Here is a 22599-nt window from a genome sequence, read left to right as displayed (position 1 = left end):
GCTGGCAAATTCCATCTCCGAGAACTTTTTCTCCATAGGGTAAAGAAATGAAAATTTCTTAGGGGAGAAAACTGCCTATCTGGGTGATCCCAATCAGCATAAATCAGTTGCTCCAGTAATGGGTGCATAGGGAAAGCATGAGAACCCTGTGGGGTTTTAGGGAACCCAAAGAGGAGATGGAAATCTTATCCACCTCTGCAGGAGGCAACTTATATCCAGAGTGGACCAAGTCCATAAGGGATTGAATTAGCAATTTCTGAGATTGTGAAGTTGAGAAAGGTTCTTCAGATGCTGAATCCTCAGAAGAGGAGTAACCTGAACCTCCTTCCCTCAAAACGTACCCCACTATTATCTGCCCATTGTTGTTCCAAAACGGGAAGGTCAAGGGCAGGAGAAGGGGACCTGCCGAGTTTCTTCACCTCCTGGGAGGATGACGCGAACAAATCGGCTATTTTTCCCTCCAAACCAGCCAGAGCTAAAGCCAAATCGTCCTTAAGTGACGTTTGCAGAGGCTGGAACATTGGGAGGTAGCCATCATGTCTGAGACAAGAGGTCTCAGATTCGCCAGATGCTCCAGGTCCTTCAGGGGAGGATGGAACTGCAGGCGTGCAACTAGGAGCCTCAGGCTCTGACCGCAGCAACTTTGCGCTCCCCCCAGATGAATTACCCCTTCTACAGGCAAACATAGTCCCAAGCACAAAAGAAGCAAAAAAGGTACTAAACACCAATTTCCCTGTCACAAGGATCAAGGGGACATGGCGCAAGGGCTCAAAAAAGGCTGACCTTGTAAAGCCAACAAAACCACACTCAAATTCCACGGGCACAAGGGCAACCTAACTGGCGGAATTAAACACGTTACTCCTTGTATAAAGGCCCGGATCAAAAATGCGAAGCAAGTGCCAAGATTTGACCCTTGATAGTACTCACAGCTAACTTCATTTCTACTCCTAATTGTAGGAAGGCAAGAACTCTACTTTTGACATACTTCTGAGGATGCCATCTTTTGGTTTCACACCAAGAAACGTAGGCCTTCCAGACCCTATAGTAAATGGTCCTAGAGGCTGGCTACCTTGCATTAATCAGGGTAGTTACTACTGAACCTGAAAACCCCCTACTCCTTAGAATGTGGGTTTCAATAGCCAAACCGTCACATTTAGCACTTGTAAGGCAGGATGGAACACCGGCCCCTGCGAAAGCAGGTCTGGCCGAGATGGAAGAGACCAAGGGTCCCCTTACTGCCATCTTTAAGATTCCTGCATACCAGGATCTACTGGGCCACTAGAATTACCGGCTTCCGTTTCTTCCTGAGCCTGCGTAACAGTGGCAGTAGCAGCTGAACTAGTGGGAACGCATAGATCAGTGAGAACGGATCCCAAGGAGTCATTAAAGCATCCAGCCTGTAGACGAGCGGATCCCTTGTCCTTGAAACAAAGTTGTTGAGCTTAGATGCTAATACATCTATGTCCGGGGGTACCCCCTTTCTGGCATATGGCTAGAAAGACAATCGGGATGTATAGACCATTCTCCGGAAAAACTGTTGGAGGCTCAGAAAAATTTGCCTGCCAATTCTCCAACCCTGGGATAAAGATTGCAGACGGGCAGAGGAACATGTTCCTCTGCCCAAGAGAACACAGTTCACCTCCCTCTGAGCTGAGTGAGTTTTTTGGTGCCCCCTTTTTGGTGATTGAAATAGGCCACTGCTGTGGCATAGTCGGACTGCATCGGGGGACCATTCCGCAACCTGAACGTCCAGGCTATTAGAGCCAGACGTACTGCCCGAATCTTCAGGATCTTGATGGGCAAGGACTTCACGGACTCTGACCATTTCCTTTGAACAATGGTCTCTTCTAGGACTGCTTCCCAGTCCCATAGGCTGGCATCTGTTGTTACTATTTTCCAAATAACCGGAATGAAGGATTTCCCTTCCTGAAAATCCCTGGTTATCAACCACCAACTGAGACTCTGGCGCACCCTTGGGGCCAGATTCATTGGATAATCCAAGGCTTAGGCCTTCCTGTTCCAAGCAGATAGAATACTGTATTACATCAATCTTGAAACTGGACATAGGGACCTGCTTCGAATGAAGCCAGCATCTTCCCTAGCAACCTCATGCCAACGCGAATAGAAGAACCCTTCCTCGCCCGGACCAGCTTCCTTATAGCCTTGATTTTGCCTGGTGCAAAAATAATCCTTACTGATCGCAAGGATGATTTCTCTAGGTTGAGAAACCAGCCCAGGTGTTCCAGATAACCAACTGTACTGGACATCCTTGGTTTAATCGTGCCAACGACAGACAACCTGCGGTTGTAGATCAAGGTATGCCATTACCGCTATATCCTGGCCTTAATCTTGCTACTACTGGGGCCAGAACTTTTGTAAATACCCGGGGAGTGGTGGCTAACCCGAAGGGCAAGGCCGCAAACCGAAAGTGGCGCTGTTCCACTGCAAAAAGCAGAAATTTCTGATGAGCTGGGAAAATTGGCACATATAGATATGCATCTTTGGTGTCTATTGATGCTAGAACTTCTCCTCCCCGTAGGGTGGATATGACTAACCGAACTGACTCCATGCGACAGGAGTGTATGTTTAGGAAGCGATTCAGATCTTTGAGATCTAAAAATGGGTCTGACATCTCCAATCGGTTTCGGTACCGTGAAGAGATTTGAATAAAACCACATACCCTGCTTCTTCTGAGGGGGTCTCTGCAATTACACCCCGAGACATCAATCTCTCCTAGGCCGTGAGTGTCCGGGTGCCCTTCTCGTGAAGGACGCCCGGGCTGGAGGCTTCCAAACCTCCTCCGTCCCTCCCAGGTAAGGGGCGGCGGGGCCAATGCAGTACCCGGCTTGGTCTGCCGGCGGGCTCCCCTTCGTGCTGGAGGGGAGGGCCGCTCGAGGCGATTTAGCGCCAGACATAAAGGCTTACTTTCATAGGGTCTTTGGGGGAGTAGCCTAGAGCTACCACAGATGACTGATTCGTCAAGGATCTCTTCTTGCCAATCCCCTGAAAAAAACCATAGAAGTCTTCCCCCACCTTGATTGAGCGGGGGCACCCCATCATAAGGAGGCCTTGGGACTCTGTTTGTAGGCTTCTCCCCTGAGGCAGTTCTGTAGTTTTATGCAAATAAACCTAGATAAAATAGTTCCAAAAGAAGCAAGTACATACATATACAGCATGTATCAAAGCAATATGCCTTAATGGAAGCATGGTCCATACAAATATGCTTTTAGGCAAAAAAGTGCACGCTGTACAGCTGCATCCATGTAACACGTGCCATGGAACAAGCATCTTTGCAAAGTAAGCATGCGTTTATGAAACATGTTATGCCACATTACGCAACTCGTATCTATGCAGACATGCATTCCTATGCGAACATGAGGAATCATGTATATTTTAAGTAAACATGTATTAACATGCCTCATTATGCCACCATGCATTTTTAGGCAAACATGCAACTTTTAGGCAATCATGCCTCTCTGCGTGATCAAGCATCCCTGTGCGCTCAAGCATCTTATGTGATCAAACATCCTTGTGCAATTAAGCACCCTGTGTGATCAAGGATCTTGCGCAATCAAGCACCCTTGTGATCACTGCTGCTCCCTTGCTTGAGGGCCCGGTGTGGGGGAAGGGAGATCTATCGCGTTTCTTTCCACTCCAGGAAGTGGATGCAATTAAACAGCTCACCTCTATAGTAACCCAACCAAAGCTGAGGACAAACGTCTTCAGTAACATAAACAGGGGCTAGAAGATTGGAAACAGCTGCAACTGACAATCCCAACAGCTCACCCTGATTAGTCACCTTTGGTCTCTCCAGGGGGGAAGGTACTGTGGAGGCATGACTAGAATCCTCAGAGCCTGGTGGAGATGCCTTAGGAGCCTTTCTTTGAGGTGTCTGTACCCTTCTTGGAAGGCATAGTCCTAAGCACCAAAGCAGAGGTACTAAAAGTAACCAAGCGCACCACCTTCTGAGCTATAGTCCAGCAAAGAAAAGCTGCCATTAATGCTCAGCCTGATGCTGAGTAAATGTGTACTGGGAATGCTTGTATGCACCAACTTTACATGACCTTACTGCTCCTGTATCCGTTCAGCCAGCTGCATTGTATGCTCCAAGGCTGTCTTATGGGCTCGGCAGCCCTGTGCCGTGTGATACACCTGGACGCTGCGTCCCGCACACGGCGCCGTGCTAAGCCATGCCCCATTCTGTCCCCCAACACGCCCCTCCTTACTTTTCTTAAATTTACAATAACCGTGCGCGGGCACCGTTCGGCAGGTCCGGCGAGAGGACAGGATAGAAGGGGAAACATAGGAAGAAACACGGGGAGCCGGCACAAGCTATCTGTTGTAGCAGTAAGGTGCTAACTTTTCATGGAATATCCAAGAAAGCCACCCCCCCCCCCCCCCCCCCGTAATATCCTCCTGGTGGCTGAGACTTAGCATGCTGTCTGCTGCCGACACAGGCGAGATCGGAGGAGCATGAAAAAGGTATGTGCATTTTACACCCTCTAGTGGAGAAATTAGGCATGACAACATTTACTCACAGAAGAAATCCATAGGTGGACTTAAAAGTTCCTAGGATTCTTCACTTACCTTATCCCCGCCGCAGGATTCTGCTGATATCAGACAGACCCAACCTTTACCCATCACAGCGGGCTGTGTTTAAAAAACCTTCAAGGACCGAGTCCCTTTTTTGGGGGGTCCACCCCCTTGGACCTGTATAGCACCCTGTCAGAAAAACTTTATGGTAATGGTGGCATGACCAAAGAACTGGATCCCAGGGTCCAGCCCTCCAAGGAGAGGCGTTACAGGCAAAACCTTGTTCTTCCTATACGAGGGCCTGGGTACTATTCACTTTGGCCTCAGTGGCACACCAGATGGATCCGGTCTGTGGAAGCTGTTCCAGTAAAGGGTCCTTCCAGCGGAGCTTTTCAGAGCACATCTTCACTCGTGAACAACACCTTAGAGACTGGCGAAAAAAAAACTGAGGTGCTTCCGGTATGGGAGGGGTTATATAGGGAGTGAACTTCCTGTCTTGGGTGTTCCAGTATCTATCACCTGAAGGTAGCCTATAACCCACATAATATTTACTATGCTGCTCTGTGTCCCATGATATACGATAAAGAAAAAACTGTTTAGGCTATGTGTCAGAGCTTACACAAGGTATATATAGCCAATTGCCTCCATCATTTGGCAGAGTTAAAGGATAAGTTCACCTTTGGGAACATGTTGCACGTTCCTGTTTTTAGGGTGGAACATGTTCCCAATGTTACAGCCGCTTTCCAATTCTCTCTCCCCCCCTGTGTGGGGAGAAGTTCCCTGTACTAGCTGTTGCCCACACAGCCGCAGCATTCATACACAGAGCTGTGTGTGAGAATGAGCTACAAGTCCCGACATCCATTGCGGCTGTCGGCTTGTAGCTCTCAATGAACTACCACAGCAATGTGGAGAGCCATGGTAGTTTATTGATTATTACGGTCAGTGTATCTGCTTGCCCCATACAGGATGTATGGGCACACAGATACGCCGATAGGTCTGCCAGGCCTGCAGGGGACCTGCATGGCACTAGCGATCTGCTGATCGCTGGTGCCATGCTTTACAGGCTCCTGCAAAAAAAGGTGCATTTTTTTTTTAAACGTTAACTTATCCTTTAAGTCCTGGCAACTCAGGGCAAAGCACTGCATAATTGGATGAGGTCGCATGCTTCTTCATGTCCGAAAGCACTGGGAAATTTTGGGTGGCTGTGGAAGAGGAAACAGCAGCAGGGGGGCTTTGTGAAGCAAAGTATCAAAGTCTTGCTTTTTTGTTTAAAAATAACAAACATGTTAAAAACTTACCTACTCTGTGCAGTGGCTTTGCACAGAAGAGCCCAGATCCTCCTCTTCTCAGGTCTCTTGCCAAAGCTCCTGGCCGTTCTTCCTACCAAGTGCCCCCACAGCAAACAGCTTGCTATGAGATGGGGCTCAGGAACGTATTAGGGGGGCTGCTGCACAGCAGCACACTGAAGGTTTTTTCTCATCTTAAAAGGGTACGTTCAGACATCGCTGGACTGCAGGACAGGCAAGTGTCCTATTGTTAAAAGCCAGCAGCTGCAGTATGTGTAGCTGCTGGCTTTTAATTTTTTTTTTTTTTTTTGGGGGGCGGAACACCGCTTTAAGAAGGAAGAAGGGTGGGCTACAAAGAGATTATCACTTTCCTCTTAAAAGTGAAACATGACAGAATCTTTTTAAATAGATTATAGATGGCCTTTACCCAATTAAACAGCAAATTCAAGTGAAAAGGATTATGATGACTCATTCAAAGTGAGGAGTATAAAAAAAAAGGTATTAAATGAAAACTTTGGTTTCTGTCTCACCTGGGAAGTGTCAGCATCTCCAATCAAATCAAACTTCTCTGAGAGATTTGTTCTGATATCATCAGCCTCTTGTGGTTCACCTCTTTCTGGATAAGTTATTCCTGTCCCAAGATAGGATGGTCTTGGATGAGGATGATGATCTTGGTTTGGATTCATACTTCCTAAACATATTAGGAATTAAAAAGGACAACATTTTTTTTCTTTAAAAGAGTAAAAACCAAAGGGCACAATATGCGCCCCGATATGTCACACACTCCACTATCACATACAGACTGATTTTAGAGTTCAAAAACTAGATCATTTTTACAACAGACGACAAAACTGTCATGAACTTCCATATAGTACACCAGGCAAACATAAGCTGGCCATACATTATACAATTTTCTTGTTCAAATTCCTTTAGATTTACCTTCAACTACGTAGTACAAGGGCCTGCCTGATTGCATACAAATTGAAAGGGTTTAGGTTTGAGCTCATATTATATGGTTTGGTAAATCTAAAAGGAAAATTGTACAGGAATATTGTACAATGTATGGCCGGCCTTAAGCAGATACCGGTATCAAGTGCCGTGCTGCTCAACTCCAACTTGTTTTGTGTTGGCATGTGTGAGGTTGTTTAGCCCAATGCACAGTTTGTACACAGGTACCTGGTGATCAAGTACACATTCTGTAACACTAGACTGAACTGACTCTGTTGGTTAATAATGCACTTGCATGTCTGTCTAAACTAAACTAAAGTATATGGTTCAATATCCCATCGCTGACATTTTCAAAGTAGGACATCAAATAAATAGCTAAGTCAGAAGTCCTTTTAGGCATATATGTAGTGGGTCGGCGATTAGGGCCCATTCACACCATATCAACTGAACTGTATTAATCTGCAATCTTTTAAAAAAAAAAAAAATATATAATAATAATAAAAAGAAAATGCAAAATGTGCACCACTGTTTGAGCCCTACTACAGGTACAAAACAACTAACACACACTGTGATCTTCAGTAAAAGATTTTATTTTGGGTTGTTCTTTGGTGGCAAGTTATGGTAACAGCAAGAAATATACAGCTGAATTAAAAAAAAAAAAAAAATAAAAAAAGTTTGTTTGTTTACTATTTTGGGACAGTTTTTCTTTCAAACAATAAAAAAATAAATGAATAAAAAAAAAAAAAAAAAAAAGGAGATATCAGTTATCACCAAAACGAAGCCCAATGTGTCCTAAAAGACGATATGTACAGTTTTACCAGCCAAAGTTGCAAAATTGTGTTCCGGCATTAACATTTGTTTTACCCTCAGTCACTAAGGGGTTAAAGAGGACCAAAACTCCCAGAAATCCTCACCTCCTTATTCCAGCGATGGGGAACTCGCACAGAGTTCCACCATGAGTGCGCTGGGAATTTAGGCTAAGATCTTCTGCAATAAAGAGCTGCCTGCTTGCAGTTTTTTTTATAAGGCAAGTTTAGTTCCACTTTAAAGCTGAGCTCCACCCAAACGGGGAAGCTCCGCATGTTCGCGCCCTGACCCCTACACTGCCATATTTGCCTTTTCTTTTTTTTTGGGGGGGGGGGGTGTACCTGGTTTTGACAGGTACCCACTCCCACTTCCAGGTAAGATCGCCAATCTACAACATTTCTGGCCCCTCCTCCTTCCCCCTGCTGTCTTCTGGGACACACACACACACACACACACACACGTCCCAGGAGACGATGGGACCATTCAGAAAGTGCATTGCAACTGCCGCATGGGCAGTAGGAAACCAGTTGTGAAGCCTTCACTGGTGGCTTCCCTTACTTACAATGCCAGCGTCTGCATCCAATGCTGATTAATGAATCAGCTTAGGGTGCCAACGTTGCGGGATCCCTGGACAGGTAAGTGTCCTTATATTAAGTCAGCAACTACTGTATTTGTAGCTAATGAGTGTTTTTTGTTTTGTTTTTACAGACTGGAGCGCCTCTTTAATGCCTTGTTCGCACAGGTGTTCTATGGCATAGGGCCATGTTTACCTGCATAGGGATGCACATGTGTTCTGTTTATCCCCGTGCAGGCAGTCCCACTGATGTCCACTGGGACGCAGCAGCTGTACAGACACAGCTGCTCCCTCCCAATCCAACATCAGATTAGGAGCAGTGTATGTGCAGATGCTGCGTCCCAATAACCATCAATGGAACACCTGTACAGGTAAGCACAGCTGTTTTACAGACACCCACTGTAGCACACCTGTTTGAACGAGGCCTAGAGGGGTGCTGGGAAGGGGGTTAACGTGATTGTAAAGTAATGTTAAAAAAAAAAAAAAAAAAAAAAAAAAAAAAAAAAAGCTGAGTTAGACTTACCAGTAACTCCTTTTCTGAGAGTCTTCCAGGACAGCCCATGAGACCTTGGGCTTCTCCTACCAGGACAGGAAACACGTCATCCCCACCAGATAAAAGGGCGGTCCCCCAGGCCCATGTCAGTATTCTCAAGAACCGTAGGACCCTGCAAAACATATGCATAATACACATAACTTCAGACAATACCGGGTGGGAATCCGGCTGTCCTGGAAGACTCTCAGAAAAGGAGTTACCGGTAAGTCTAACTCAGCTTTTCTCCAAGCGTCTTCCAGGACAGCCCATGAGACGATGAGCCAGAACTTACCAGTCTAGGGAGGGACAACTGCCTGAAGGACCTTACGACCAAACGCCTGCTCCTGAACTGATAGGAGATCCAGGTGATAATGTTTAATGAAGGTTGAGTAACTGGACCAAGTGGCAGCCCTGCAAATTTGTTCCGGTGAGGCACCAGCCCTCTCAGCCCAAGATGTAGACAAGGCTCTAATTGAGTGCGCAGTAACAAAAGGTGTAGGGACCTCCCCAATTTTGTAAGCTTCCAAGATGGCTTGCTTTATCCATCTAGCCAATGCGGCTTTAGATGCACTATTCCCCTTGTGAACTCCAGAAAAGAGGACAAACAAGGCATCAGTTTTCCTAAAGGTCTTCGTGACCTCAAGATAGACCAAGAGAATCCTTCTTACATCTAGAAAACTAAATTTTCTTTCTAAGTCGCCCTGTGGCGAACTACAAAAGGTTGGCAATACAATGTTCTGAGATCGGTGGAATGTACTTGCCACCTTGGGCAAAAAACCTGGATCGGTTCGTAACACAACTCGATCCTCAAAAATCGTGAGGAAGGGCTCCCTTACTGATAGGGCCTGCAACTCACTTACCCTACGAGCTGAGGTAACAGCTATAAAGGAACACAGTTTTTAATGTAAGTAACTTAACTGGCATACTTTCCAGAGGTTCAAACGGAAAATCTACCAGAGTTTGAAGTACTAGGGACAGATCCCATGTTGGACAACTTCTCACTACTACTGGTCTGGCCCTAGAGATAGATTTGAAAAATCTGGCTATAGTGGGATTTTCCAGGAGAGAAAACTGGAGGAACACACTAATAGCTGCCGCCTGTACCTTTAAAGGTACTAACAGAAAGACCTTTGTCGACACCCTCTTGGAAAAATTCCAAAATAGACGGAATATAATGAGTTAATCTATCATTTTCAGATAACCATGAGTTAAACCTTTTCCAAACTTTGGAATATATGGCTCTAGTAACCGGCTTCCTGCAATTAACGAGAGTCCTGACTACTTTGTCAGAGAACCCTTGGGTGCTCAGTATCTTTTCTTCAGATACCAGGCCGTCAAGTTTAAATAAACCACCTGAGGGTGTGATACTGGACCCTGCAATAATAGGTCTTCCCTTTTCGGAAAACTCCACGGAGGCTCTGAAACCAGAGACTGTAGCAGGGAAAACCATGGCCTCTTGGGCCAAAACGGGGCAATTAGAATCAGATCTGTCTCTTCCAGCCGAAACTTCCGGAGGACTTCTGGAATCAGTCTGATTGGCGGAAAGGCATAACATAGGCCTGGAGGCCACGGGTTTGCCAGAGCATCGATCCCCAAGGCTTGGTCTGCCGGGTTCATGGAAAAGAATATCTCCGTCTTGCGGTTGTTTCGGTTTGCGAACAAATCGCTACGGGATAACCCCATCTCTTGTTGAGGTCTGCAAAGACTTCGGGATGAAGGGACCAGTTGTCTCGGTCTATCCTGTGACGGCTGAGATAATCTGCCAAGCAATTGTTTTTTTTTTTTTGGTTTTTTTTTTATATAATCTTTATTATATATTATTTTCAAATATAACAATAGTACAGGGGGTACAAAGAAAAAAAAAAAAAAAAAAAAAAAAAAGGGGGGGGATCTAATAAATCACAGTGTAGTACCATAAAAGTATACCAAACCATACATATTAAAAGGATGTGCTTTAAAGAGTAACAGAACATATGGTGCAAACTTTTACTAAAACCTTGACGTAAGTGTGTCATGAGATACTTATGACTTCTTCATCCTGCGTCCACCATCATAATAGAGGTGGAATCTATGGTTGAGACCACCACTACATCTAAGCAGGTCAACAGTAACCGTGTTAAGTAAACAACATCCTGTTAGTGTCCAAGAGTTAGACCCTAGCCGGAAAAAAGGGGGGGGTGGGGAAGGGGGTAAAAAAGAGGGAGAAAATTGGGGAGGGAGGATGATGGGTATATCTAATAATCCCTGACATATCTGTCTAATGGCTAGCACAACTGTGTGAATTAAAAGTGCAATATCATTATCATTATGTAGATCTTGGGGGTAAATAAGTACGCCGTGGCTCTCATCCTCCAAAGTTGTTTAAGGAGCAACTCCAGCAATGTCTGATCTACAGGAAGCAGCCCCAGGGGAAGCCCGGAGGGGAGTCGCCGTATCCTTAGACTTATGTGTCCATGTCGCCCAGATTGCATAAAATTTATCAAACTTATCTTTACATTTTGCCATCCACTCCTCCGCTGCCATGACCGAGTCAATCAGGCCCATCCACTCGGTTCGTCTCGGAATACGGGTTGATTTCCAGTGAACAGGGATCAAAAGCCGTGCAGCATTTAAGTGCCAAGTAATTGTTTAGCCTCTATTTCTGCTGTACACCTGAAGGGGACAGATTCCCCTCTGCCCATGAAAGGATCTCCTGGGCAATGGACTGAAGCCTCCGGCTTCTCGTGCCTCCCTGCTTGTTGATATACGCGACTGTCGCTATATTGTCTGACAGAATTTGGAGGTTGTGACCCCTGATCTCCATCTGAAAAGACTGGAGGGCTCTCTGGACTGCAAGCAGCTCTCTTTGATTGGATGAGGCCCTTGCCTCCTCTGGGGACCACTCTCCTTGTGCTACTGCATTGCTGAGGTGGGCCCCCCATCCCCAGGAACTCGCATCCATGGTAATCCTTCGGGAAATGGGAAAGGACCATGGCAGACCTCCTGCTAGGTGCTAACCAGCTCTCCACCACCACAGGCTTCTTTTTATCCTGTCGGGAAGCCAGATCCTTGACTCCAGGGACCTTACGTCCCCGTCCCAGTTTCTTAAAAGAAACCTTTGCAACGGACGCTGACGGAGTCTCGCCCATGGTACTGCGGGAAAACATGAGGTCATAAGACCCACTGCCCTCGACACCTGTCTCAGAGAGAACGACTGGTTGGTCTGCAATGCTGACATAGTCTGGAACACTTTGGTAATCTTCTCCTGAGGAAGAAAAACTCTTTGGTTCACGGAGCAAAAATCGTAACCCAGATAAGTTACTTTCTGGGCCGGAATCAAGGACGATTTTTCTTTGTTTATTAGCCAGCCTATGGACTGTAAGAAGTCCTGTACAGCCTGGAGATCCTCCAACAGCCTTTGGTATGATTTTGCCACTATCAGGAGGTCGTCTAAGTAAGGGATAACTGTTATTGCCTTTAATCTTAGTGGAGCCAGCGCTTCCCCCAACACCTTCGTAAAGATGTGTGGGGCTGAGGAAAGACCGAAGGGGAGGGCCTGAAATTGAAAATGTCGGGTCCCCATACCCGTCTTCACTGCCAATCTCAAAAACTTTTGGAAGCCTGGATGGATAGGGATGTGAAGATAAGCATCCCTTAAGTCCAATGTGGCCATAAAGCAGTTTGGGTATAGTAGGTTTTTGATTGTAAAAACCGTCTCCATACGTAAATGCTTGTATCTGATGGACTTGTTTAAGGTCCGGAGATTCAGGATAAGTCGAAACTTTCCTGCCAGCTTTCTGACCACAAATACATGGGAATAGAATCCCTTGCCCTGCTCCGATCGAGGAACAGGAATCAGTACTTTTTCATCTAATAAGTCTCCGATCTGGAGACCCAGAGCCCTCGCTTTCTCCCGATCTTGAGGAGGAAATGTGACCAACAAACGTTCTGGTGGTTGGTGAACAAACTCCAGCCTGTACCCGTTGGTCACTAGGTCCAGGACGAAGGGGCTCAGAGTGACTGCTGCCCACTGTGGGATGAAGGCCCTCAATCTCCCTCCCACCGGGGAACACAAGTCACTGCGGCTTGGCGGGCTGTTGAGGAGGGTTAAACAGCACTCCCCCTTTGCCTCTGCCTTTGTGCCCAGTCCAATGCTTTTTCGGCCTGCTGTCCTTTTCTCTAGGACTCTGTTGCCTGCTTTGGCCATGAAAAAATTTTCTGGCTGTCTGAACTCTCTTTTTCTCTGGAAACGCCTTTTTCTTATCAGCCGTGCGTTCCAGTGCCTCCTGTAGACCTGGGCCAAATAAATGATCACCAGTTAAAGGAAGGCCACAAAGGCGCAACTTGGAGGCCGAGTCCCCTGACCAGGTCTTAAGCCAAAGGCTTCTCCTGGCCAAGTTCACTAGAGCCGAAGTCCTGGCTGACATTCTTACCGACTCAGCGGAAGAATCTGCCAAAAAAGGAGAGGAAAAGACTTTAAAATTTGCTCTCTGGGAGGTACCTGCTGACAGATGTGACTGAATCTGAGTCAACCAAACCTCCAGATTTCTGGCCACACAAGTGGAAGCCAGAGCTGGTTTCAGGTTTCCAACTGCTGAGTCCCAGGCTCTGTGGAGAAGGATATCCCCCCTCTTGTTCATTGGATCCTTAAGCGTACCCATATCATCGAACGCCAGGTCCGAGTTTTTTGAAACCTTTGAAAGAGGTGCGTCTAACTTGGGATTCTTATTCCATGGCTGCGCAGTGTCCTCATCAAAAGGAAACCTCCTTTTTAGGTTACTAGAGAAGAATGGTTTTCTCTCAGGATTATCCCATTCCAGTTTAATAGTATCAACCAAAGAACTATGAACTGGAAAAACTCTCGATTTTCTCTTATGCAATCCTTTATACATAAGATCATGTTTGGATAACTGAACCTCTTCCTCTTTTAATTCAAGGGTAGTATAGATAGCCTTTAATAAGTCATCTACATCCTTAACAGATAACTTAAATCTTGAGCCTCAAGTGGATTCTCTATCTCTGGGCTCTGTATCTGACCCTGATTCTTCCAGAGAAGAACGGGTAGATCTGACCTCAGCCTTAGAGTCCTCACTCTCTGCCTGCTGCGGAGTGTTTACTGACGCCTTCAGTGAAGACGGACTCTCTGCTGGAGTCTGGAGCTTGTCAATAAGCGTTCTAAAGGAACTGAAGGTGGACGCAAGCTCATCCCTAACAGAAGTAAGCATCTTCTGGCAAGAGGCAACCGGGTCATCCTTTACTAGGCCTTCTATACAGGTGCGACAAACTGCTTCGCTCCATGAGGAGCTCAATTTGTTTGCGCAAACCGCACATTTCCTTTTAAAGTGGCTGCGCTTGGGCATTGTCCTGAGTCTTGGTCTGCAAGACAAAATAAATGACCCACAATGTAATTAAAACCACCCAATCACTCCGTAACACCACGTGCAGGAGGGAGGAAATGTGTCCCCTTACACCCACTACTACAGAGGGGGGAGGGGGAGGGAACACTCACAGGGATAGCAAGGTGGTGACAGAACACCCCAGGCTTACCTGTGAGGTGCTGGTGTTGGGAACTGGATCCGCTGCCTGTGCAGGTACTGCAGGAGGATCCATTCTGCCCCTCTTGGTCATCCACAGCCTGGCTGCTTAACACCAAGAAACACCAGCAGCCAGCGTTCTCTGTTCGCGCCGTTTATGAAGACTGGAACCTCGTCTCCGGCGCCCGATGATGAGGTCATATGCCCTGGAAGTAACCCTCTCCAGGCACTTCCTGTGGGCCAGCTTGGAACGCAATAGCTCTGCCCCCTCGAGCACTGCGGCTTCCTCCATTCCCTGCTCAGATCAGCCACGCTGTCGGTAGGGAAGGACAACCGAAGCTCAGCTGAGCTATTGTGCAATGCACTGCGCTAGGGGCACGACCTCACACCGGTCCTGGCCCTCTCCAGGCACTGAGGACAGGGAACAGCAGCACAGCCAACCTCCCCAGCGGTGTGCTGCTTCTGGCAGAGGAAGAGGTAAGTGATATGCCCCAGAAAAATAGCCATACAAAGCCCCTGCTTATAAGGCCTATGGGAGCAGGTTCCATGAACATGTTACCCCCCCGTCCGGAGGAAACACAAATAACTGACATGGGCCTGGAGGACCGCCCTTTTATCTGGTGGGGGTGACGCGTTTCCTGTCCTGGTAGGAGGAGCCCAAGGTCTCATGGGCTGTCCTGGAAGACGCTTGGAGAAAATAATAATAAACAAGCATGTTATACCTACCTGCTCTGTTGCAGTGGTTTTGCACAGAGCAGCTTGGATCCTCCTCTTCTCGGGTCCCTCTTCTGTGCTCCTGGCCCCTCCCTCCTGTCAAGTGCCCCCACAGCAAGCAGCTTCCTATGGGGCACGAGCTGCAGCTCCGTGTGTCCATTTAGACACAGAGCTGTCATTCGACCCCGTCCCCTCTCTTTCCTGATTGGCTGACTGACTTTGGTTGACAGCTGCGGAAGCCAATGGCGCTGCTGCTGTGTCTTACCCAATCAGGAGGGAGAGTCCTGGACATCGCTGGATAGAGATGGGGCTCAGGTAAGTATTAAAAGGAGAAGTCCAGCCCGAGCTTCTGCTATGGGTTACAGGAGTACAAATTTGTTCTGCACTCCTGTAACCCGTTTTTAGCAAAGAGCGGTCTGAAGTCTGTTCTCTGCTGACATCACACAGATCAGTCCAGCCACCGCGTCATCCCGACTCTGGATCCGCCAGGTGCCTGGACTGATGGCCACCTCAACCTCTCAGTGAGCTGCTGAGATGACCGCTCCCCACCCCTCCACAGCTCAGCACTCCAGTGAGCGTGGAGAAGCAGAGCAGGAGAGCTGCCGATTGACAGGCAGCAGCTCTGGGAGTTAAGAGAACCGAGCCATCGGCAGTGTTGGTGGCTCGGCTCTCAGTGAAGAGGCGGCGGGGGACCGATGCTGCATCCATCTAGGCAAGTATGATTTAAAAAAAAAAAAAAAAAAAAAAAAAAAATTCCCATACTTCTCTTTTAAGCTGCAAAGCGCCAATGTACAAATGACAAATCGCGGGACTCGCATTTGAGATGCTATTCATTTGAATGACACCTCAAAGCTCAGGAGCTACTTTTGGGCGCTTCCTGCGATGCAGGTGGCCACTCGATTTATCGGGCGACAATCGTGGCAGACCCGCACCGCGATTTGAGGGGTCATTCAAATAAATGGCATCTCAAATGCGAGTCCCGCGATTTGTCATTCACAAATCAGCGCTTTCGAATCGCGGGCAGATTTGCGGCAAATCTGCCAATGATTAAAAACTCTGAAGTGTGAATGCAGCCTTAGGGGGGCTGGTGGGGACTGCTACACACAGAAGGCTTTTTATCTTAAAGTAATTGTAAAGTCTCGTTTTTTTGTTTTCTTAAATAACAAACATGTCATACTTGCCTCCTCTGTGCATTAGTTTGCACAGAGCAGCCCGGACCTTCTTTTTCTCGGGTCCCTCCTCGCGGCTCCTGGCCCCTTCCTCCTGTCGAGTGCCACGCACCCAAGCCAAGCTGCAGCTCCGAGTGTCCATTCAGACACGGATTTGCCATTTGGCCCCCGACCCCCCTCGCTCCTGATTGGCTAACTGACTTTAATTGACAGCCGCGGGAGTCACTGGCACTGCTGCTGTGTCTCAGTAAATCAGGAGGAGAGTGCCAGATGCCCGAGAGACTCGTGGACATTGCTAGAGAGAGATAGGGCTCAAGTAAGTTTTAGAGGGGGTAGTGCACAGAGAAGGTCTTAACCCTTTCATGACTAAGCCTATTTTTGAAATTTGGTGTTTACAAGTTAAAATCCGTATTTTTTGCTAGAAAATTACTTAGAGCCCCCCAAACATTATATATATTTTTTAGCAGAGAACCTAGAGAATAAAATGGCGATTGTTGCAATATTTTATGTCACATGGCATTTGTGCAGCGGTGTTTTAAACGCAACTTTTTGGGAAAAGGGACACTTTCATGAATTAAAAAAAAAAAACAAAACAGTAAAGTTACCTCAACTTTTGTATAATGTGAAAGATGATGTTACGCCGAGTAAATAGATACCAAACATGTCACGCTTTATAATTGCACGCGCTCGTGGAATGGCGACAAGCTACAGTACCTAAAAATCTCCATATGCAACGATTTAAATTTTTTTTACGGCTACCAGGTTAGAGTTACAGAGGAGGTCTAGTGCTAGAATTATTGCTCTCGCTCTGACAATCGCAGCGATACCTCACATGTGTGATTTAAATAGTTTACATATGCGGGCACGACTTCTGCATGCGTTTTCTTTGCTGCGCGAGCTCGCGGAGAGGGGGGCGCTTTAAAATTTTTTTTTTTTTTCTTATTTTATTTTATTTTTTTTTTTTAATTTTGATCACTTTTATTGTTGTCACAAGGAATGTAAACATCCCTGACAGTAATAGGTGGTGACAGGTACTCTTTATGGAGGGTACCTGTCACCATTCTTCAAGACGTTCACATGACTCGCAGCCGTGGTAAAGCTCCAATGGATGGCTTCTGCAGGAGGGGGTCGTGATCTCCCTCTGACGTCAGTCGGGGAGATCATATGGCCGCTCAGCCCCTCCTGCAGTAGCCCTGGAAACCGACCGAAAGTCACGTGACCGGCCTGAAGATCATGCTATCAGTATTTACTAATCTCGTTTATATAAAATATTTATATAGTTTGCTATGCCTTCCTATTATAGAGGGGCTGGCAGTGACCATTTATAACTTTTTACCTTTACCAATAGTGGCAGGCAGGAAGGAGGGGGTGAGGGGGAGAGATGAGAGCTGCAGATGACGAAGACGACTCTGACCATGGTAGTCAGTAGGGGTGCAACGGATCGTCACCGATCCGGGATCCAAACAGGTCAACCTGTTCGGATCGGCACACACGCGATCCGCGGAGCGCTCCGCTGCCTCAGCCATCTTGGTACACCCGGCGGCGGCAGTAAGCGCTGACGTCATCACCCCTCAACTCGTGGATCTGATTTGGCCGGCTTGGCGGCTTCTATTCTGTAAGGTAAGAATAAACAACACTAGTCTTCCTATACTCATAATGTATACAGTGAGGAGTCTGTGGATATTACAGAAGTCGGGGAGATCAAGTAATTTAATTTTTTTTTTGTCTTTTTGTTTATTGTCTTTTTTTTTTTTTTTTTGTTGCTTTTTTTTCTCTGATCCGAGGAACGATCCGAACCTTGAGTTTTTTGATTCGTTGCACCCCTAGTAGACAGGGCTCAGCAGCCCTGATTTTCATGGTCAGCAAAGAGAGGGGGACACAGGAAGTGGAGGGATCAGGGAGTTGTTTACCATTTAGAGGGGGGCAGATTACACAGCACAAGCACCATGCTGTTTAATCTGCTTTAACCAATTAGGGACCGGAAGGATTTGCCCCTTAATGAGGTCATTTTTTGCAATACGGCACTGTGTCGCTTTAACTGATAATTGCACGGTCGTGCAACATTGTACCCAAACAAAATTGATGTCCTTTTTTTCCCACAAATAGAGATTTCTTTTGGTGGGATTTGATCACCTCTGCGGTTATTATTTTTTTGCTCTATAAACAAAAAAAAGCAACAAATTTTAAAAAGATCTATATATATTTTTACTATTTGCTATAATAAATATCCCATAAAAAATAAAAACAAAACAAAATTTCTTCATCAGTTTAGGCCAACATGTATTCTTCTACATATTTTTGGAAACAAAATAATAAAAATGGCAATAAGCGTATATTGAATGCTTTGCACAAAAGTTATTGCCTCTACAAAAATAGGGGATGGATTTATGGCATTATTATTTATTTTTTACTAGTAATGGCGATGATCTGCGATTTTTAGCGGGACTGCAAAATTGCAGCGGACAGATCGGACACTTTTTTGGGACCATTGACATTTATACAGCGATCAGAGCTAAAAATAGCCATCGTTTACTGTATAAACGTCACTGGCAGGGAAGGGGTTAACACTAGGGAGCGATCAAGGGGTTAAGTGTTCCCTAGGGAGGTGTTTCGAACTGTGGGGGCAGTGTAGTGACAGAGCTGTTCCTGATCACTAAGAACAGCAGATCTCTACTCCCCTGCCAGAATGGGGATCCGTTCTTGCTCTCTGTGAAGCAATCACGGATGGCTGGTGGACATCGCTCTTAAGGCTCTTTCACACGGACGTGTCCGTGTACGGAGCCCGCTCTGCTCAGCGGGGGATCGCTCCGTCAATCCCCGCTGAGCAGGCAGATGACAGGTCCGTCTCAGCACACTGTGCAGGGACGGACTTGTCAGAGCGCCGCTCTCCTCTATGGGGGATCGGATGATGACAGACCGTAGAGTCCGTCGTCACCCGATCCGATCATGGATGGAAAAGTAGGTTTTCCCTCCGTTACACTTTTTCGGATCGGAGCGGGTCAGATGTCAGCGGACATGTCACCGCTGACATCGGACCCTCCATAGAGGTCTATGGAGTGTCCGTTCAGGTCCGCCTAAAAAAAACTGACAGGCGGACCTGAACGGATCGTTCGTGTGAGAGAGCCCTTAAAGCCGTGGATGTACACCTATAGCGATTCGCGCAGCCATGCCAACTTGCAGCAGTATAATGACGGCAGCTGGTTGGCAAGCAATTAAGGGACCAGGATCTGTATTTTTTTTTTTTTTTGGGTTAACACTTTAATAATATAAAAAACGTTTAGGCATCAGCATCACCCCCTCTTTACTTTCCCGAGACCTCATTCGATCCAGCGCACGTCTCCTCACTTCTGGGTCTCGCTGGGGCACTGGGAGCCATTGGCTCCCAGTGCTGTCAATCAAAGCCAGTGACGATAAAGCAGGGGGTGAATCCCACTGTCTGTGTGAATGGACGTGGCAGTGGGGCTTAGGTACAAGCATGCATGAGTGCCTCCATGGACAGCGGCTTCCCGTGGGGCCATAGAGGAGGGGTCAGGAGCACCGGTGGGGGACCCGAAAAAGAGGAGTTTCCCGTCTTCTCTGTGCGATTCCATTGCACAGAGTAAGAATAGACATGCTTGGTTTTTTTTTTTTTTTTTTTTTTTGTTTAATTTACCTTTACAACCCCTTTAATGCACAGGGATAAAAAAACAAAAAACAAAACAAAAACTGGACTTTACAACCCCTTTAAGAATGCATCACACAATCCCTCACCAGCATACACCTGTCTTCACCCTTCCATCATGCTGTGTGATGTGAATGAGACAGACAGTCTGTTGCACTTGAAAAAGCAGAACTCTTGCCATTTACCGAATAATATTGTGCAGCTCTCTCAGGAACCTCGGGTATTCTTCCATCATAAATATTCACCAGATGTTTCCTCCACACACACTAAGGGAGCATTAGTACCCTAGTAAGGCTTATTTGTTTCCTTCTGTGTCCCATTTGGGAGATTTTCCTTCACTTCCTGTCCCATAGCCAAACAGGAAGTGAGAGGAAATCACTGAGTGTCACCAGAACAAGTGTCCCCCCCATTGGAAGATTTTCCCCTCTATTCCTGTTCTGGTGTCAACCCAAAATTTGGAAATGTATTTTACTTTTAATGATAACGGTAAACAGGACACATAGAGGGTGAGTCTCCCCAATGGGGGCAGAGGTAGCAAGAAAAACTGTCAGGGGTTCTATCCAAACTGGAAAGCAGAGCTGTGTCTTCAGTCCTGACTCTCCCCAGTACTGAGTGTCCCCAGGGATGGATGTACGGAGAACAGCACACAGGGGACACCCTCCATACACAGGACTGGGGGAGGGGCCCTGTGAAACTACACCCTGAAATGAAAACTATAAAACCAGACTTCCTGAGACTTGTAGTCCCCCCCACCTCCCCCAGACATGGAGCTCAGCTCACCGTACACAAAGACAAGGCGCTCTCCTCAATAAATCCCCGGGACCGCGGCCACCATTCACCCGTTGCCGCCACCGACTCTTTTTAAATTCCTCCAATCCAGTGTCGCCGCCGGCCGAACTGCATTATGGGAAGAGGCGTCCCAGCTTTCAGTAGAAACCTTACTTGAGTTAGTACGCAATGTCGAAGGCAATGGGAAGGGCTCCTCCCACAACTGTCATTCATCTCTCCTGACACGCCTAGGCTCCTCCCAGCATTCTAGCTAGCCAGCCGTTTTTTTCCTGCTCTCTATATCCCGCCTACTTCTCTAAAACACCGCCTACTTTGGCATTGATGTCCGCCAATAAGCGCGAGCTGTTTGTTAGTTGTGCTATTTCGCTCTGTTATAAACACCGTCAGCCGCTTCATTACCAATATATTAGATACTCTTCCCGTGCGGCAGTATGTAGATCGCTCCCTATGTTCCACCTAAGAAGCCACTGTGTACACACAGACCACCATCAACCCTTCTATATCCCAGAGGCTGTACCGGTGTCTCGTCAGATATGGTGACCCGTCAGAATTGGTAACGGAAGTGACGTTCAGTCGTCGCCATCTTGCTACACCCCGCACTCCTTCACAGTAAGGATACACCAAGAAAGGGGTGTTTCGTCACATATGGCGACCCATCATATTTGGCTACCTACTGGACTGCGCATGCGCGACGCCGCCATATGCGTTCCAACACTGTGGTGATCTGCGCTTGCACAGAATTTTGTGGCCACACCCCTAAGTCCAGGTTCAAGCCCCACCATCCAAGTAGACATAGAGTTAGATTATAATTATGCCGAGCGAAGCAAGGCCGTGCCCGAAGCGTGGCGAGCGAGGCCGTGCCCGAAGCGTAGCGAGCGAAGCAAGCCCGCGAGGGGCCCTGTGGCAAAGTGGTCTTACAACAGTGTTGGAACGCATATGGCGGCATTGCGCATGCACACTCCAGCGGGTAGCAAAATGTGATGGGTAGCCGAATGTGACGAAACAGGGGCAAGCTGCTTTTAAAATTCAACATCTAAACAGTCCATCGTATTTCTAAATACTGCATTTGACCTTATAAGCTCTGTTTACTGTAAAAAATAAGTGTGGAATGCAAAACTCCAGTGGGTATAACAAGATGTCTGCTTGTTCCCTTCTCACTGTATCCTTACTAAGGAGGAGGGTGGGGTGTAGTAAGATGGCGGCGAGGTAACGTCACTTCCTTTACCAATTCTGACTGGTCGCCTAGTCTGACGGAACACGTCAGATATTGTAACGGAAGTGACGTTCCGTCGCCGCCATCTTGCTACACCCCAAACTCGTCAACAGTAAGGATACAGTGAGAAGGCGGTGTTCTGTTCCGTCAGATTAGGCGACCCATCAGAATGTGTAACCCTTTCTTTGGGAGAGAGGGTTAGGGCCAGGACACCTTTAGACAGTTGCAATGTTAATTTGGCAGACTCCGAGACTTCTACAGGAAGACAGCCAGCAGGGAAAAGCATCTAGCAAGATGCCACATCTGCATGTGTAGGAATGCTGTCTTCTAAGGCAAAAGTCTGTAACAGTTTCTAATACAAAGTATAACAGTTCCTTTCACTTTCACTACAATCACTTCTTGTAGTTTTTCAGCCCACTGAACTCCCAGTCTCTCTCACTAGACTAGATGATTCACTGCCACTGAATCCCTTGAGCTCCTCCAATCTTCAACATAGTATCTTCCTCAAGCGTCACCCCCGCTTCTTTGCTGGGTCCCTAGCTTGGCACTCAAGATACTTCTCAAGCTTCACCCCACTGGCTTTACTCGATCCCTGGCTTGACACACAAGGCTGCTCTGCAAGCATCTCCTCCGCGGGTTGGGTCCCTGACTTGATACCTGACTGAAGTTTCCTGATTCTTTACCGTCCCCGGTTGGTGAGAATTCTGCTCCGGTACTTTCTTCAGTTACTCGCGGTGGTCCCTGGTATTAAGGTGGTTGGTCCCTTAGTGGCGACAGCTTCCCCTCTACCTCCAACCACAACAGGTTCTCCGGCCCGCAGAACCGTCTATTCTGGTTGGACTACAAGCCGCAATCCCGAC

The 22599-nt window shown here is 47.1% G+C and overlaps 1 protein-coding gene across 3 annotated transcripts in view; it reads right to left on the bottom strand.

Moving 5' to 3' along the window:
- Positions 1 to 20779, bottom strand: part of KIF20B (kinesin family member 20B) — a 225634-nt gene extending 204855 nt beyond the window's left edge. For 2 of the 3 annotated variants that reach the window (XM_073596389.1, XM_073596391.1), the window contains exons 1-2: positions 20518 to 20779; positions 6350 to 6510 (exon numbers count right to left, since the gene is read on the bottom strand). In XM_073596389.1, the coding sequence (XP_073452490.1) occupies positions 6350 to 6505 (156 nt within the window). In that variant the 5' untranslated portion in view covers positions 6506 to 6510; positions 20518 to 20779. The remainder of the gene's footprint in view (positions 1 to 6349; positions 6511 to 20517) is intronic. The other variant, XM_073596390.1, reaches the window with a different exon arrangement.
- Positions 20780 to 22599: the final 1820 nt, after the last annotated feature.

The sequence above is a fragment of the Aquarana catesbeiana genome, linkage group LG08 (assembly GCF_042186555.1).
Source record: "Aquarana catesbeiana isolate 2022-GZ linkage group LG08, ASM4218655v1, whole genome shotgun sequence".
Classification (NCBI taxonomy): domain Eukaryota; kingdom Metazoa; phylum Chordata; class Amphibia; order Anura; family Ranidae; genus Aquarana; species Aquarana catesbeiana.
The sequence above is the reverse complement of the archived record's forward strand: the minus strand, read 5'-3'. Positions and strand labels throughout refer to the sequence as shown.